Genomic DNA, 16,838 nt, shown 5'->3' on the forward strand with positions numbered 1-16,838 from the left:
CACAAAACACACAGGGTTTACAATATTTACAGGTATTTACAATTAATAAACAGCACAAGAACCTCCCTGGTCAAAGACCGGGGGAAGCTAATAACATCTCCCTCTCTGCCCCCATTTCTCCCCTGTACAAAAGGCAGAAGAACCAGAAGCAGAGAAGTTCATACCAAAACAATGCAGCCAAAGTCAAGCAGAAGCAAGTTAATATCTCTCCCAGAGCAAGGAAGTGAGGAGAGAGAGAGAAATTATTTTGGGACAACTAGTTTTAGTCCCTTAATTCTAAACAATCCTATTGGAAGAGATGTCTTTATTTTCCTTTTTACACCCAACAGTGATTCATTTGCATTTTTACTACTTTCTGTTCAAGATCTGCGAAAAAATTTTAAAGGCACAGCCTAAAACTACCACAGGGCTTGGTGTCAGAAAGGTGGGGCCAGACTCTTCTCAGTGGTCCCCAGGGGGATGGCAAGAGTCAAACTTGAACATAGGAAGCTCCATCTAAACACAGCGAGGAACTTCTCTACTTTGAGGGTGGCAGAGCACTGGAGCAGGCTGCTCAGAGAGGTAGTGGAGTATGTCTGTGGAGACTTTCAAGGCCTGCCTGGATGTGTCTCTTTGTGATCTGCCCAGGTGATCCTGATCTGGCAGGAGGAATGGACTCAATCTTCAGAGGTCCCTTCCAACCCTGACCATTCTGTGAAATTAACATAAATCAGGGGCCAAAACTTTAGACATGAGCTCAAAGTATGGACCTGAAGTGGAACAGTGGAAATGTTTCGCTTGGAAAAGACCTTTAAGATTATCAGGTCCAACTGTTATCTAACTCTGCCAAGCCCCAGAGCTAAGCCCCAGGCACCACATCTCTCTAATTTACAAACGCCTCCAGGGATGGGTATTCAGCCACCTCGCTGGAGAGCCTGTTCTAGCATTCTAATTTCTTCTAATATCTAACCTGAACCTTCCCTGGTACAACTTAAGGCCATTTTCTCTCATCTTATCATTTGTTAAAGGGGAGATGAAACCAACACCCACCTGGCTGCAGCCTCCTATCAGTCAGCTGCAGAGACCAACAAGGTCTCCCCTCAGCAAGAGGGGAGATCTGAGGAAAAGAAAGCTACCAGTGCATTTATCAGCAGGCTGGAGAGCACTTTCCCTGTATGCTTTGTTAAACAGATCTTCTGGCAGAGGTTGCTCCTGCAAAAACTGTTGAAGGAAGGCACTGCTGGCTCGTGTATCATGCTGGGCTAGGAAGTCTCACTACGAGCCCTCTGTAACTTCCAAAGGTGCCCTTATTCTTGGGAGCTTCTACTGACAGATCCCAGATTTACACTTCACTTCAAACCAGAGCTCTGTGTAAGTTTGCATTACCCAGAGATATTCACAAAGCTTTTACTTTCTTACTGCCGCTGGCTGGCACAATAAAACCACCACCATTTTCCAGCCTGGCACTCTGACACACCAAGAGAAGCACCAGAGAAGATCCAGTGTCCCATAATCAAACTGCAGTGCAAAAGCAGATATGAATATGAATTTTCACAGAATCATTAAGGTTGGAAAAGACCTTTAAGATCACTGAGTCCAAATGTAACCCAGCTACCATGACCACTAAACCATATCCTGAAGTGCCCCCATCTACAACTTCTTGAACCCCTCCAGGCATATAAACACCACCACCACCACTCTGGGCAGCCTGTTCCAATGCCTGACCACTCTTTCAGTAAAGAAATGTTTCCTGCTATCCAATCTAATCCTCCTCTGGCACAACTTGAGCCCATTTCCTCTCATCCTATTGCAATTTTTGTCCACTGTGGTATTTGCCTGTGTGTTCTCTGCATGCATTCAGCTAAAATCCCTTCCCACTGAGTGAAGTGGCAGATGATGTAATGATCTTGCTGTTTCCAGATCACAATTTCCCAACCTTGGGCCACGTTTTTATGGTTGCATCACCTCTTCCAGGCACCAGTGTGTGGCTACCACTGAAAGAAAAAATTCCACTATCTGCTCACAACAATCTGGCTCTATTTCCTCCTTCAAATCTCTTCCATGCTGTCTGTTTTATTGGCTGCTTTTCAGGTAAATACAGTTGACTGGCATCAGTCCCTTTTGAAATGCAGATTGCTTGGAATCTTTAGCAGCCCCAGGCATTATTTTTATTCATTAGTCACCTAGTGTCTAATATATTAATATTTACTGGTCAGGGAAGGGAGTTAAAAGCCTGGATTTAAGCTGGAAGTTCTCACTCTCTGTTGAAGGAAACTGCATCTACTTTGCATAAGTTATAAATTGTATTTGTTAGATAGGAACTCTGTCATTTAGGATGCATATTAATTAGGGATAGATGTAGAAAAGCCTCTGCATAAATATTTATGCCATCCCAAGTCCAATTGATTTTTATCACTCACCCTACCCACCAGGTCTTCATTTACTTTTTGCATGGAGGAGAAAAGGAGAAGAGCTTTAGAAAATTAATCCTTTTTTAAAGCACGTAAAGGAATGTGAAAGAAGAATGCAAAAACATGAGTTAAAAAAGCTGGGAAACAAAAAAATTCAAAGAGTCAAATGTTTTCTCTTCAAAATAAAGTTTCCAAAACCCAAAATAAAGTAGTTTTAGCACTGCCCTTGCCTCAGTTTTGTAACTTAGTGACAAAACATTAGCTGAACACGAGCCAGCAGTGTGCCCAGGTGGCCAAGAAGGCCAATGGCATCCTGGCCTGCATCAGAAATAGTGTGGTCAGCAGGAGCAGGGAAGTCATTGTGCCCCTGTACTAAGCACTGGTTAGGCAACACCTTGAGTCCTGTGTCCAGTTCTGGGGCCCTCAATTTAAGAAGGACATTGAGGCACTGGAACATGTCCAGAGAAGGGCAACAAGGCTGGGGAGAGGTCTCAAGCACAAGCCCTAGGAAGAGAGCTTGAGGGAGCTGGGTTTGTTCAGCCTGGCAAAGAGGAGTCTCAGAGGAGACCTTATTGCTCTCTACAACTACCTGAAGGGAGGTTGTAGCCAGGTGGAGGTTGGTCTCTTCTCCCAGGCAACCAGTACCAGAACAAGAGGACACAGTCTCAAGCTGTGCCAGGGGAGCTTTAAGCACAAGGTGAAGAGAAAGCTCTCCACAGAAAGAGTAATTTGCCATTGGAATGTGCTGCCCAGGGAGGTGGTGGAGTCACCATCCCTGGAGGCGTTAAAAGAAAAGGATTGAATGTGGCACTTGGAGCCATGGTTTAGTTGTCATGAGGTGTTGGGTGATAGTTTGAACTTGATCTCTGAGGTCTCTTCCAACCTTGTTGATTCTATGATTCTGTGACTCTCAAATCACTGTCTTCTTCCACAGATTTCTTCATCATTCATTTTATCCAGTTATCAGATTTCTTCATCCTCAAGGTAGCTTTTTAGCATGAATGAAATCCATATTATTCAGTAATTACTAAATAGGAAGATAAACTGCATGAGATATTTTGTGTGTGTTTGTGTGAGGAGTTTTACTAAAATTCAGAGGTAAATCAGGAAGGGCAGCTGGTAAACTAATGAAAGGGTAGCCCCCAAACGCTGAGGGTTTTGCTGGCATGGTTCAGCTTTTATCTGATCTGGCCAAAACATAAAGGGGAAAAAAAAAAACAGCTCACGTTGGCTGAAAGTATTGAATGTGCTTTGTTCTCTCAGCTAGTCATGAATAAGATTAATTATGGCTAGAGCTGCTCCCATGTTACTGATGCTGATTTTTCTTATGGATATAGAATAGAATTAACCAGGTTGGAAATGATCTTTGAGATAGTGTTGGATGATAGGTTGGACTCCATCTAATAAACTAAACCATGGCACCAAGCACCCCATCCAGTCTCTTCCTAAACACCTCCAGTGATGGTGACTCCACCACCTCCCTGAGCAGCCCATTCCAATGGCCAATCACTCTTTCTGTGAAGAACTTCTTCCTAACATCCATATTATGCAAGATCAAAGGAGGACAGCTGTTAAAAATGTTGATGGCAGCTTTCTAAATGTCTTTGCCATTCTGATGCCCAACTGCTTAGGGTTTCTCAGTTTAGAGTTTTTGAAGTTCCCAAGTGCTTACAAAGAACCTGCCCCATGCTCATGTGGTGGGCATTAGCACAAAGATAAATTTAAAGAGAGACCCTTCCTTGCTGAAGTAATCTCAGTCTGGCATGAGAGACATCAGGAGGTGTTTAGGAGGAGACTTGACAGGGTGCTTGGTGCCATGGGTTAGTTGATTAGGTGGTGTTGGATGATAGGTTGGATGCGATGATCTTGAAGGTCTCTTCCAACCTGGTCTATTCTATTCTAAAAGCTCATACCACCAGCCTGCACAGAAGGAATTCCCAACTAGCTTTTCTTTCAGCAGAACTTATTCTGCAGCCTTATGGAACAAGTGCATTACTTGTTCTGTAACATCTGAAAATGGCTCTTAAAATCCAGTATGAGCTGAGGCTAACCCCAGAAAGTCTTTGGTGTCTGTCTGCACAGGTTGTCTCAGAAATGCCCTCTACAACAGCAGGCTTTGAAGCATATTCTGCTCCTCCTGTACTGTAACACTGCATGAACTGTTTCATTCTTTGAGCCACCACTCTGATGCTACTATTGTTAATCAAGGCAGCATTTTCTAAAGTGATATGCCAGAGATAAGAGGAACCTCAAGGAAGCCTTTCTCTTCCTATTTTTTTTTTGCCACAGGCAAACACTGAATGAGAGCAAATGTGCCGTTTAATCTGCTTTTGGATAATAGGTAAAATATTAATGAAGTGGCTCCTACTGATTTGTTAATGCATGGTAACCTATCAAAATAATACACTGGAGTGTAGACTCCTGCCTGTATCTTTAGACTAATGTTCTCATGAGGGACAGCAAATAAGACCTTAATATTGTTTCTTCTGCCCAAGAAGGGAAAATAAGAAGAATAGAATAAACCAGGTTGGAAGAGACCTTCAAGATCATCGCATCCAACGTATCAACCAATCCAGCCCACCTAATCAACTAAACCATGGCACCAAGCACCCCATCAAGTCTCCTCCTGAACACCTCCAATGATGGTGACTCCACCACCCCCCCAGGCAGCCCATTCCAATGGGCAATCACTCTCTCTGTATAGAACTTCTTCCTAACATCCAACCTAAGCCTCCCCTGGTGCAGCCTGAGACTGTGTCCTCTTGTTCTGGTGCTGGTTGCCTGGGAGAAGAGACCAACATCCACCTGTCTACAACCTCCCTTCAGGTAGTTGTAGAGAGCAATAAGGTCACCCCTGAGTCTCCTCCAGGCTAAGCAGCCCCAGCTCCCTCAGCCTCTCCTCATAGGGCTTGTGTTCCAAACCCCTCACCAACTTTGTTGCCCTTCTCTGGACACGCTCCTACAGGTCAACCTCCTTCCTAAACTGAGGGGCCCAGAACTGGACACAGTACTCGAGGTGTGGCCTAACCAGTGTAGCGTACAGGGGCAGAACGACCTCCCTGCTCCTGCTGGCCACACTGTTCCTGATGCAGGCCAGGATGCCATTGGCCTTCTTGGCCACCTGGGCACACTGCTGGCTCATGTTCAGCCTACCATCAACCAGCACCCCCAGGTCCCTCTCTGCCTGGCCACTCTCCAGCCACTCTGACCCCAGCCTGTAGCACTGCAACAGAGGGTGTTGCTGAATGCATTAACCAAGAAAGAAAGGAGGAAAATAAAAATTAACATATTAATCAGAGGACTGAATCCCATAAAAATGTATGCACAGCCTCCCCCTTTGAATGAGAATGTCTGGCATTAATGAAGCCAGGGTGCAGCAAGACAAGCTCTTGTCCTACAGAGAGGGATCTGCATATTATTTTGGCCAGATATTCAGCATAAATTAACAGGCTTGTTGCCAAAAAGAATGTCTCACTTCACACTCAGATGTAGGACACGTGAGGTAATCTACTGCACCGAGGAAAAACACCACTGAAGTACCAAGCCCAGTTTTGGTCACCATGCTTTGATGGTAATGTATAGCCATGGAAAACTTCCCACAGGTACACAAGAACAATCAGAGAGCTAGAAAACACATTATCCCCTTTGCTTTGTCAGACAAAAATCACCATCCTCAGCATGTCCTTTTTACTGAATCAGCTGGCACTCTAACAGCCTCCACAGTTTATTGTAGAAACAGAATGCATTACCTTTAAATCAGTCAGCTTTAACTATGTTTGACCAAGGCTACTCTCCTCTGTAATTGATGTTGCAGTCATGAAACAGAGTGAAAACATGAAACAAATTATCCCAATAAAACAGTAAAATTATGGATACATAAGAGCAATTCAAAGTGAATCAGAGAGGAACACCTATTTCCTTTCACCACAGCTTTGAGCCCAAGTATTTACCTGGTGGTATAACCTCTCTCCTAGAAACAGACTTTACAGATTTCATAGTTTATAATTGTCCTTGAACACTGCCAAAATATTTAATAATGAAGCTAATAACCAGTAGGAATAGCTCACTAACAGAGTAAATGTATCATTACTTCAAATCTTCACATCAAAACTGAGTTTATTCTGGTTTGTGATGACAGCATTCATGAGGGTTAATTCCTATTTGTTTTACTTTGAGACTATTGACACAGACAGCAGAAATAACTTAGTCTCTTATTTATTGGAATTATTGAGATAAACTGTGTTCATGTTTAGAGTGGTTGACCAATGTGGTCTGTTGTGCCTCCAAATGAATTTGTGATAGCTAAAGCAAACCCTCCAAATCAGTTCGAAGTCCATGCCCAGTGCCAGTGCGTGCTACACTGAGATATTTTAGTGGTTCAGTAATGCTCACAGAAGGGATAATGAAATATTTACTCACAGAATAGAGTGAAAAGCTGAGGCATTATCTTTCTGTCAGAAAGCCTTGTCACAGCTTAACTGTGTTTAGGTATAATTTTGGTTATTCCACACCTTTTGTCCCCCTCCTCTAACGTACCTGGCAATTGTGCTTCCCATAATGGCAGTGATTTTCTACATCCCATTTATCCTGAACCCAGCTTATGGCTTCTGTCCTCTTAAGCAGCAAGATATTTAGCCTACAGACATCTCCCATTTCCTGAAGAAGCTCTCTCCCTAGGGACAGGGGCTATCCCTACAAGAAAGTCTAGAATTAGAAACCCCTTCATTTCCCAAACCTGCGGACACCACCACGTCCTATTGGAGGTGGAGGAAAGAGCTTCTCTGGCAACAGCCTGCAGGTGGGAGCTGACTGCCTCCAATTCCTTTAAATGCACACTACAGGAAACATTTGGGCTGGGTTTGCAGCTGATTTCTAGGGCAACCTAGCACTGAACTTCCAGGGGACTCCATGGGTTTGGTTCCATCCACAAGCAGAGATGAGCATGAACAACCTCTAATCATAGCCAAGCTGGCAAGCCCCCACATGAAAGCTGTTCTTCAGTTTACCAAGAGCTAGAGATGGCTCAAGAGCTGTTGGTTAGCCAGCTGTGCTCTTCAATCACAGGACAGTGGTGGAGATGCTGCCAATCTGGTTTGAAAAAATATGGAGTAGTGTTCACTAAACCTAAACAGAAATCTCCAGAGTGCTCAACAACTCAGATCAAATAAACAAGAGAGGAATATATATACACACACACACACTTTGGGTTTGTTTTTTTTAAACTCTTGTGCTTATTAGCTGACTTGCACCCTGTAATTGGTTGCATCCTACCTTTGCATCCTTCACAAGTAAGAGCATTGTAGTGGTAGCCAGAGGCTTTGTCACCGCAGACCACACAGAGCTCTTCTCCTTTCACTCTTCCTGTGGAGTGACCCAGTCTTGGCTTTTTGGCTGCAGGAATATCCGTGATCTCTGTCTCTCTTGTGAAAAAGGTCTCTGAGGGTATTCTCCTGAGCTCATACATCCCGGGGGAGTACCACTCCTCATGCTGCGGAGGGTAAAAGCCCAGGTTGGAGTAATAAGGCGGCGAGGAAATCTGAGGCTGAACCTGGGCAAACGGCACACTGTTGTACTGTGTGTACGGTGACACATCTGCCTCTTGCACTGGAGAACTCATTGGCTCTGACAGGACACCTGGAAAATAATAATGCAAAATCCATTTCTAGTACTGCCATGAAACTGCAGTTGTTAGAGAAGTTTCCACTTCCAGACGTTCCTCTCAAAACCAACTAAACAACTAACCATGGCACCAAGCACCCCATCAAGTCTCCTCCTGAACACCTCCAGTGATGATGACTCCACCACCTCCCCAGGCAGCCCATTCCAATGGGCAATCACTCTCTCTGTATAGAACTTCTTCCTATCATCCACCCTAAACCTCCCCTGGTGCAGCCTGAAACTGTGCCCTCTTGTTCTGGTACTGATTGCCTGGGAGAAGAGACCAACATCCGCCTGTCTCAACCTCCCTTCAGGAAGTTGTAGAGAGCAAGAAGGTCACCTCTGAGTCTCCTCCTCTCCAGGCTAAGCAGCCCCAGCTCCCTCAGCCTCTCCTCATAGGGCTTGTGTTGCATTACCATTACTATAGATTGCTTTATCTGAGCTCAGATTTGCTGTGGTCCCTTCAAAAAACCACACTGCAAGTTATTTTGGAAGTAACAGAGCCATTCTCATTCACTCCTGTGTTATTGGTGGAAAAGTCTGGCACTGGCACTTACATAAAGCACTCTTGACAGGCACCATGCAGCTAATTAGAAGGGAGAGCAATCAACATCATGGAGAAGCTAGCAAGCAAATTAGGTCTCACAGCAGAATGAAGGAAATCTAAAGAAAAGCCAAAAAATCCTGTGGCATTAATGAGAGTTAGATCCAGACTCAAACATCATATTAATTTTTATTTAATTGTGAATGGAAGCATCATGCCAGGGAAAAAACTGCTTTGAGCAAAGGTAACAAGAGTGAGGCTTAATTAGAGGACGAAGAATGTGTAATAAACCTTCAAGCAAAGCCTGTAAGGGGAAAATGAGGTTATCATGAAGAAACAGGGAAGATATTCCCAATGTAAGTGGTGAAATGTGATCATCTTTGTCATCCAGCTTTCAGTGGCCACCCAGCCAGGCTCTGCAGCCTGAACCTGAGCCCCTACAAGCCTGGGCAGTTGTGTGATGCTTATATGGAACACCAGCAAGCCAACAACAAACCTGGCAGTGGTACAAGGAGTGGCAACCTTTCCTGCTGGAATCAACACAATACCTGGAGCCTACCTTAGTTTGCCCATGAAATAGCAGATTGAAAAATGCAAACAATTGAAGTGCCTTGTCTTCCCCCCCCCCCCATGTTGCAACAACATCTAGCAGTGCCTGTAAAGGGCAATTAAAACCAAGCCCATGTCACACAGCTGAAAAGAGTGATTTCAAAGTTGCTTGCAAACTGCTTCATGTTTTCTCTTGGAGAAAGCAAAGTCTTGCTCTTCCATGAAAACAATGACACAATTATTTCCTTAGTTCCAAGAAGAGAATCTGAGAGAAATGCTGCATGTTTCCAGGAAGATGCTGAGTCCCACTTCTGTTGGAATCAACAGTGGTATTTACAAGGAAATCATAGATTAATGTGGCCATTGCTTGACAGTGTTTCAGAAGCACACCAAAAAGATTTTTTTCATCACCTTAAACTGGTTCCCTGGCAAGTCTCCTCTGTTTCTGAAGATGCAAAGCCAGTGAAGAAATACTAAGAGGAGAGAGCATCCATTTAGGAAAGATCTTGACTTGCTGGAATATGCCCAGAGAAGGGCAACAAAGCTGAGGAGGGGTTTGGAGCACAGCCCTGTGAGGAGAGGCTGAGGGAGCTGGGGTTGCTTAGCCTGGAGAGGAGGAGGCTCTAGGGGAGACCTTATTGCTGTCTACAACTACCTGAAAGGAGGTTGTAGCCAGGTGGGGGCTGGTCTCTTCTCCCAGGCAACTGGCAACAGGACATGAGGACACAGTCTCAAGATGTGCCAGGGGAGGTTCAAGCTGGATGTGAGGAAGAAGTTCTTCATAGAAAGAGATTGCCCATTGGAATGTGCTGCCCAGGGAGGTGGTGTAGTCACCACCACTGGAGGTGTTTAGGAAGAGACTGGATGGGGCACTTAGTGCCATGGTTTAGTTGATTAGATAGTGTTGGATGATAGATTGGACTCGATCTCAAAGGTCTCTTCCAACCTGGTTAATTCTATTCTATTAGTAATGACAACATTAAGTTAAATCTATAGCAGGGGAGCCTTTGCTCTGTTGTCTCACTTCAGTCAGTGCCAGAAACTAACCTTGTCATTTCACCTACTTTTTCACTTTCAAGGTCTCACACTCTCACTCTGCAGCATTCTGCCCTTGCTACTTTATGGTGCACAACAAGCCATACAAAGCCTTTGGATCTGTGTAGTTGCTGCACTGTCCAAAGGACATCTTTGCCAATAGCAAATGCTGAGGTCCTAGTTCATGAATAAGCAACAAAATGTACATCTGGGAAAATGTGACACAAAACCAAACAAGAATAATGGTGCCATTTATTATTAACAATTAGTTCAATTATGTTTCTATTTAGGAGAGACCAGGGGCTGAGGGAACTGGGGCTTGTTTAGTCTGGAAATGAGAAAGCTAAAGGGAGATCTTAATCGCTCTCTACAGCTACCTAAAAGGAGGATGTAGTGAGGCCACTGTGGGTCTCTTCCAAGTACCTAAAGATGGAATGAGAGGAAATGGCCTGAAATTTTGCCAGGGAAGGTTTAGGTTGGATATTAGGAAAAATTTTACAGAAAGAGTGGTCAGGGATTGGAATAGACTGCCCAGGGAGGTGGAGTTGTCACCAACCCTGGAAGTAGAGAAGCATGCAGATGTGGTGCTTCAGGATATAGTGGTCATTTTTGCTGGGTTACAGTTGGACTCAATGATCTTAAAGGTCTTTTCCCACCTTAGTGAGTCTATGAATACTCTACTAGCAGAAGGTACTCCCCAAACCCAAGTTTATGCCCTTTACATAAACAGCATAGGCATATGGAGACTCAAGACAAAATACAGGCATGTGAGGACTCCATGGAAGAGCCTTGAGGCAAAGTTACAGCTTCATGCATCAAACGCAAATTGCTCCTGATACCTGCCAGCTGTAGCTGTGGCAGAACAGCTAAAGGGTGAGGACAGCAGTGATTTGATGATGACCTCTATTGTTCAAGGAGTTTTTCTTTAATTATATTTACCATTTGGTGAGAGTTCTGCTCATTGAGTTTGGTGAAGGTACTTCAGGTTGAAATCTGGTATTAATTTTGAGATACATGACCAGAGATCAGTCTCTCTCTGGAAATGAATCTGTTCACCATGGAGACCCATGTCATCAATTTCCTGTCATTAATTACTTAGTTGATTGAGTATGCTGAAGGAAAGGGGGATAATCTCAAAATTAAAAGGAAGAATTTATTGATTTTTAGCTTTGTGCCATCCATAGGAAACTCCACTAAAGCTCCACACCAGCCTGCTTGGGCATCTGAAAGAGTGAAAAGGTAAAAATCCTTCTACAGAACAAACAAAATTAGTTTCAGTGCTTGGTAAAAAAAAAAGAAGTCAGAATGGCCAAAGAACTGCAGCACATCCTGAGACAGTATTGGGTGTTTATTTAAACAAGTTTAGGTCCATTTGGGTTACAGGTGTGCTTAGAAAACTCTTCAGTCATGAATTCTTCTGGGAGGAAAAAAAATGAAGAATAATATGGGTTCTAATATGTGAAGTTAACTATGGGAGACAAAACCTAACCAGCCAGTGTCTCCTCTTTTTTCCCTTCTGCATCAGGGACATAGTTTAGCTGAATTGAGCCCATTCTCAGAGCAATGGAGGGGAAAAGGAAGAACAGACAGGGTAGAGAGAGCCTGAGAGGACATAACTGTGCTTTATGTAGGGTTACAGCTAAAACTCTTGGAAGTGCTCTGATACTACTTATGGAGATCAGATTGGATTTGTAAAGATAAGGTTGTAATTATGTAGGTTCTCCCTTAGCTAAAAGGTTTGGGGGATTCCCACTCACCAAGGGTAAGTGTTCTGGTTTGTATTTTTTGTATGTTTCCTTCTCTCCCTCTCTCTCTTTTCTGTTACTAAGTAGGGCTGTTTGAAGTCATCCAACTTGGGCTGACTCAGTGAAACAGCTCAAAACCAGTTTTCACATAGGTTGGACACGATGATCTTGAAGGTCTCTTCCAACCTGGTTTATTCTATTCTATTCTCTACTCCAGGCAGACCAAAGCCAGTTTTCAAAATACCAATTCCCCCAAATTATCAGAGAGTCTAGAATTAAATATTGAGAAAAAAAGACCTGCACCAAAGCATTAGTGCTCTAAAGTTACTCCTAAAAGTACTTATTGAAAAGCGTGAGGTGTTCCATAAAGGAGATTTCATAATGAAACTCTCTCATCATTTTGAGTTGAAAAGTGCTTTTACTCTGAAATATCTTTGCAAAATATTAAAACCCCCAAGCAAACAAATATTTGAAAAGCCATTTGAAACAAATGATGAGGCTGAAATAGAAACTAGATGCCTCAAAATTACTGGAACAAAAATATTTCTATGACCCGATTCAAAAGCACAGTTTGAGCTGTGTTCCCCATCCCCACAGTTCCAACCAAAGCAGAAGGGGCTCTGCATTCAGAGGCATAGGGTCAACTGCTGCCCTGAGTGACACTTGAAAGCCAGACTGATTTTTTTGGACTTGTGCTTTGCAAAGTACATGTGAGTCTAGACCAAATAGTTTCTTATCACAAAAGAGAAATAATCTTATCTTGCCAGCTGGAAGGTACATAAGCTTTTATCCACATAGATATTAGCAGAAGTCTAAGCTGGGCTGGTCTCATGCCATTGTGAAGTGTGAACCAGCCCACTGAAGCCACGGGAGCTGCAGCAGTGCAAGCAGTGAAAGTGAAATCAGCAACAAGCTCACTGCAATACAGCAAGACTTTTAGGAACATACCTTTTACTTCTTTCTTTAAAGAAAGACTACTTAAGCACACAGAAAAGTGATATTACCTCTAGCTGCAGATCTTTTAGAATCTTAGAATTGTTAGGGTTGGAAGGGACCTCAAGGACCATGCAGTTCCAATCCTCCCTGCCATGGGCAGGGACACCTCACACTAGATCACATTGCTCAGAGCCACATCCAGCCTGGCCTTCAAAGCCTCCAGGGATGAGGCTTCCACCACCTTCCTGGGCAACCTGTGGCAGTGTCTCACTACCCTCCTGGGGAAGAACTTCTTCCTAACATTCAATCTGAATCTACCCACCCTCCTGAGGAAAAACTTCTTCCTAACATCCAATCTGAATCTACCTACCCTCCTGGGGAAGAACTTCTTCCTAACATCCAACCTGAATCTACCCATTTCTACTTTTTGTTCCATTTCAGATTGTCTTTTGAAAATAAAATATTGAGGTTTTTTATGTTTTAAATTATTTTTCATTTGATTAAACCCCCCACTTTCCAGAAACCTGGAAAGCTTCCTAACATCAAAGTAAGTAAAACCTCCACACCAGTGACGTGGCCATCATGTTGCCAATATTTTTTCCACAATAGCACTTTAAACTGTAACTCATTGGAGAGTTTTGCTTTGGTTCCTTTACATTTTGCAGAGAGTATTTTACATGAGACATAAACCAAAATTATCTGTCTGGCTTAGCCACTTGGAGAAATGTAAAGATTTTCCCTGTGGGAACTAAAGGAAGTGCTTTCAGTTTGGAGAATTATGCTGAGGTTACGTGCAGACTGAAAGTAGTTTTATTCCCAATATTGCAGGAATTAAAAGGAGATCACATTTTAATGTAAAAGTTATTGTTCCACTAACATAAAGCTAATTAAAGAGGAAAAACAGCTTCTAAGCAGGTTTAAAATATGAATCCCTGTCAGCTATTCACAAAGGAATTTAAAGGAGTAAGGACACAATTGAAGTAATTTGAAAACCAAAGCATAACTGCTAAAGTCCTGATTTAATTCCAAACAGATTATTTGAAGATCTTTAAAGATCATTTGGTTTAGATAACCTTTCAGCATCCTACAGTTTCAAGAAAGAATAGATAGCAAACACATCCAAGCAAGAACACAGCAATATCCTACCTTAGGCTGTCTTCAGTCTGACCATTTCCTGAAGGAAAATACTCTCCTTAAGGTACCCAGTCCTCCTTGCTTTCTCTTTTTCTTTTTCCCCTATAGACTACATAAAACTTCTTAGTTCTGCTTTGTCTGTATCCTGTTAACTTCTTTACTCTGAGAGCTTTCTTGAAGACTAGCAAAGGAGCGATACAGGCCAGAGGTTATATAGTTTACTGATTAACCTCATTGCAGAGAAACTTGTTTGTAAATGTCTGAAACAATAGCAATGTCCATTCCCAGTGTGGATTTACCTGGGTAAAATTTGGTTGCCATTCAAGGGGTTGCCTCCAAGTAGCCCAGCCATTGTGGTTTGTTTACAATGATTTCATCAATATGTTTTTAGTGACGCCAGGTGATTCTGTGTAATGGATTCAATTATCACAAGAAGCATGTCCTACCTGACTGGATTAACAGATGGTTTTTTAAGCACAGAAGTATTGTACTCTCAAAAACCCCAGAAAAGTCCAAAGAGCTCAGGCCATACTGGACATCACCTGTATGACAAGATACAATTGTGCCAGTGAGGTGTCCTTGCCCCAGGGTCAAATGTCAAGTACCAATTCTCCTCTGTGTGGCATAGGGGTAACTACCTCTCTAAATCAGGCAGAAGGAATCTGCACTGTGTTTCAGACTTCACTTTTCTGGGCCCAGGCAGCTTTCTTCTGGCTCTCAGAAATTATTAGTATAGGTCACTTCAGTTCACAGCTTCTGTAACATTGAGGGGTGTGCTAGATGCTACTCCAGGGAGCCTATATGAAGTCTGGAGAGGGATCTTTCATAAGAGTGCCTAGCAGTAGGACAAGGGGGGATGGTTTTAAGCTGAGGGAGAGTAGGTTTAGACTGGATCTCAGGAAGAAGTTCTTAGGAAGAAGGGTGGTGAGAATCTGGAGTAGGTTGCCCAGAAAGGTTGTGGATGCCTCCTCCCTGGGAGTGTTCAAGGGTAGGTTGGATGAGGCCTTGAGCAGCCAAATCTAGTTGAGGCATCCCTGTCAATGGCAGGGAGATCCCTTCCAACATAAGCCATTCTTGAACTCCATGAAGCCAGAAGATTGTGTGGCATACCTTGGCTTAATGGCAGCTAAGGCAGGAAGATACAAACTCCACTGAGTGTTAGGGGACAGTGCAGGGTCAAAGGACCTAAACCTACTGCAGTTGTGCGCTTGATGCCTTTTTGGGAACAGCCCCCCGTCCTACAGTTAAGCAGCGTTAAGATGCACAGTTAAAGGTACTGTGTGTCTCAGTTTCATCCTCTTTCATTCAGCACTGTGGATGAGCCCACTGAGACCCAACATCCCATTTGTGACCAAAGGGATGTCTAAGAATCACACCTGGAAACAAATAGGCAGAGAATTAAGTTCCAGACTGCAAGACAACCCTTATTTCATGAAAGGATCTCCTTTCTAAGCTATGGTCCACACATGACTCTCACGTGCACAAAAGCAAGCATCACACAAATGCATTTTGATTTTGCCTTGCTTGGTGGTTCAACCTTCGCTCTCAGAGCCCTGTTCATCTGCATTCCTTCTGGCTGAATTATTTTTTCTCATATTGCCACTCTGGTTTGGCTCTCTTCATGGTCCTTATGCATGGTCAATGTTCTGTTTTAATTTGTGTTGTTTTGTTTCCCTTTGATCTGGGGGTCTGTTACTGGCCTAATTATCTTCTCTACAGGAATAAAGCCAGATGTTGCATCATCTGCCAGGTGGTCCTAAAGACATGTAGTTATTTAACATATCCTATGATCCTGGAGCTGTTTAATCCATTTGGACACTTAATCCTAGTACTTGGGGTTTTAAATAAAAGCATAACTAGAGCAAATACAAATTTATCTCAAAGGAGTCAGCCTTTCTAACTCACTTTAGGCACTGCTGTCTTCCTTGCAACAATTTTCAGTGGCATTTCATTTAAGACCAGTTTGGAAATATTTCTCTCTCTTTCCCTTCAGTACATGCCATTTTCTGGTTTATTCTTCCTTGCCTACTTTGATTTTCCAGAGTGCTCATTCACCCCAAAAGCATCGTTCTCAGCTAGTGACATGTACAATAAGGATGGCTTTTTTTACCTTGTTGTATTTTGATGTCACATCACAAGAAAACACTGTCATAAAAAAAAATACTTAGAGTTTGCAGACTCCTCTAAATTGAAGGGGAGTGTTGATCTGCTTGAGGGTAGGAAAGCACTGCAGAGGGATGTGGATAAGCTAGATGGAAGGGCTGAGGCAATTTCTGATCTGTATTACATCAGAGCTGTGATCTGTGAGAAGTCCTAGCATCCATGCATATTCTAAGGGTCATTTAAAAATAAAGGCTTCCCTCCTGCTTTTTGGGTTCATACCTGCCAGAACTGAGCATTGAAAAGATGCAAGTAATTTACAAATAGAAAATGAAGAAGCCAACCCATTCCCTGCAGGCATTTTGAGGAGACAGAGTCGTATTTTCACAATGAGCAAGTCTCTCTGTGGACTCAGTTACATATTATATCTGATGGGCTTTTCTTCCCTAGCTATAAAGTGGAAAGACACCAAATTTGTCAAGAGTTACCTTCCAAGACTTGAGTGACATCCCACAAAACAGGACCAAGTGGCCATAGAAAGCAGCAGTCCGCTTAAGTGAAGCATGGAGTGCACTAAGCTTGCTTCCTAATGGAAGCCCAGATTCAACCCCTTAATACATCATTCCTTTCTGTTACAGAAATGTCAGCTTGAATTAAATCTTCATTGTGCTAAGCTCTGAATACCTATTATGGGAGAGAATCCCTGCACTGAAGAACTCCCCATTTCTGAGTAATATTTCAGTGTGA

The 16,838-nt window shown here is 43.1% G+C and overlaps 1 protein-coding gene across 5 annotated transcripts in view; it reads right to left on the reverse strand.

Annotated features, from left to right (window-relative positions):
- NR1H4 (nuclear receptor subfamily 1 group H member 4) overlaps positions 1-16,838 on the reverse strand; it is a 45,967-nt gene that overhangs the window by 23,092 nt on the left and 6,037 nt on the right. For 3 of the 5 annotated variants that reach the window (XM_068142734.1, XM_068142737.1, XM_068142733.1), the window contains exon 3: positions 7,662-8,024. In XM_068142734.1, the coding sequence (XP_067998835.1) occupies positions 7,662-8,024 (363 nt within the window). Of the gene's footprint in view, positions 1-7,661; positions 8,025-14,003; positions 14,182-14,437; positions 14,487-16,838 lie in introns of those variants that run through there. The other 2 variants (XM_068142736.1, XM_068142735.1) reach the window with 2 other exon arrangements.

This window comes from Melanerpes formicivorus, unplaced genomic scaffold, assembly GCF_026170545.1.
Source record: "Melanerpes formicivorus ecotype bairdi unplaced genomic scaffold, bMelFor1.0.p_v2 SCAF_8, whole genome shotgun sequence".
Taxonomy (NCBI): domain Eukaryota; kingdom Metazoa; phylum Chordata; class Aves; order Piciformes; family Picidae; genus Melanerpes; species Melanerpes formicivorus.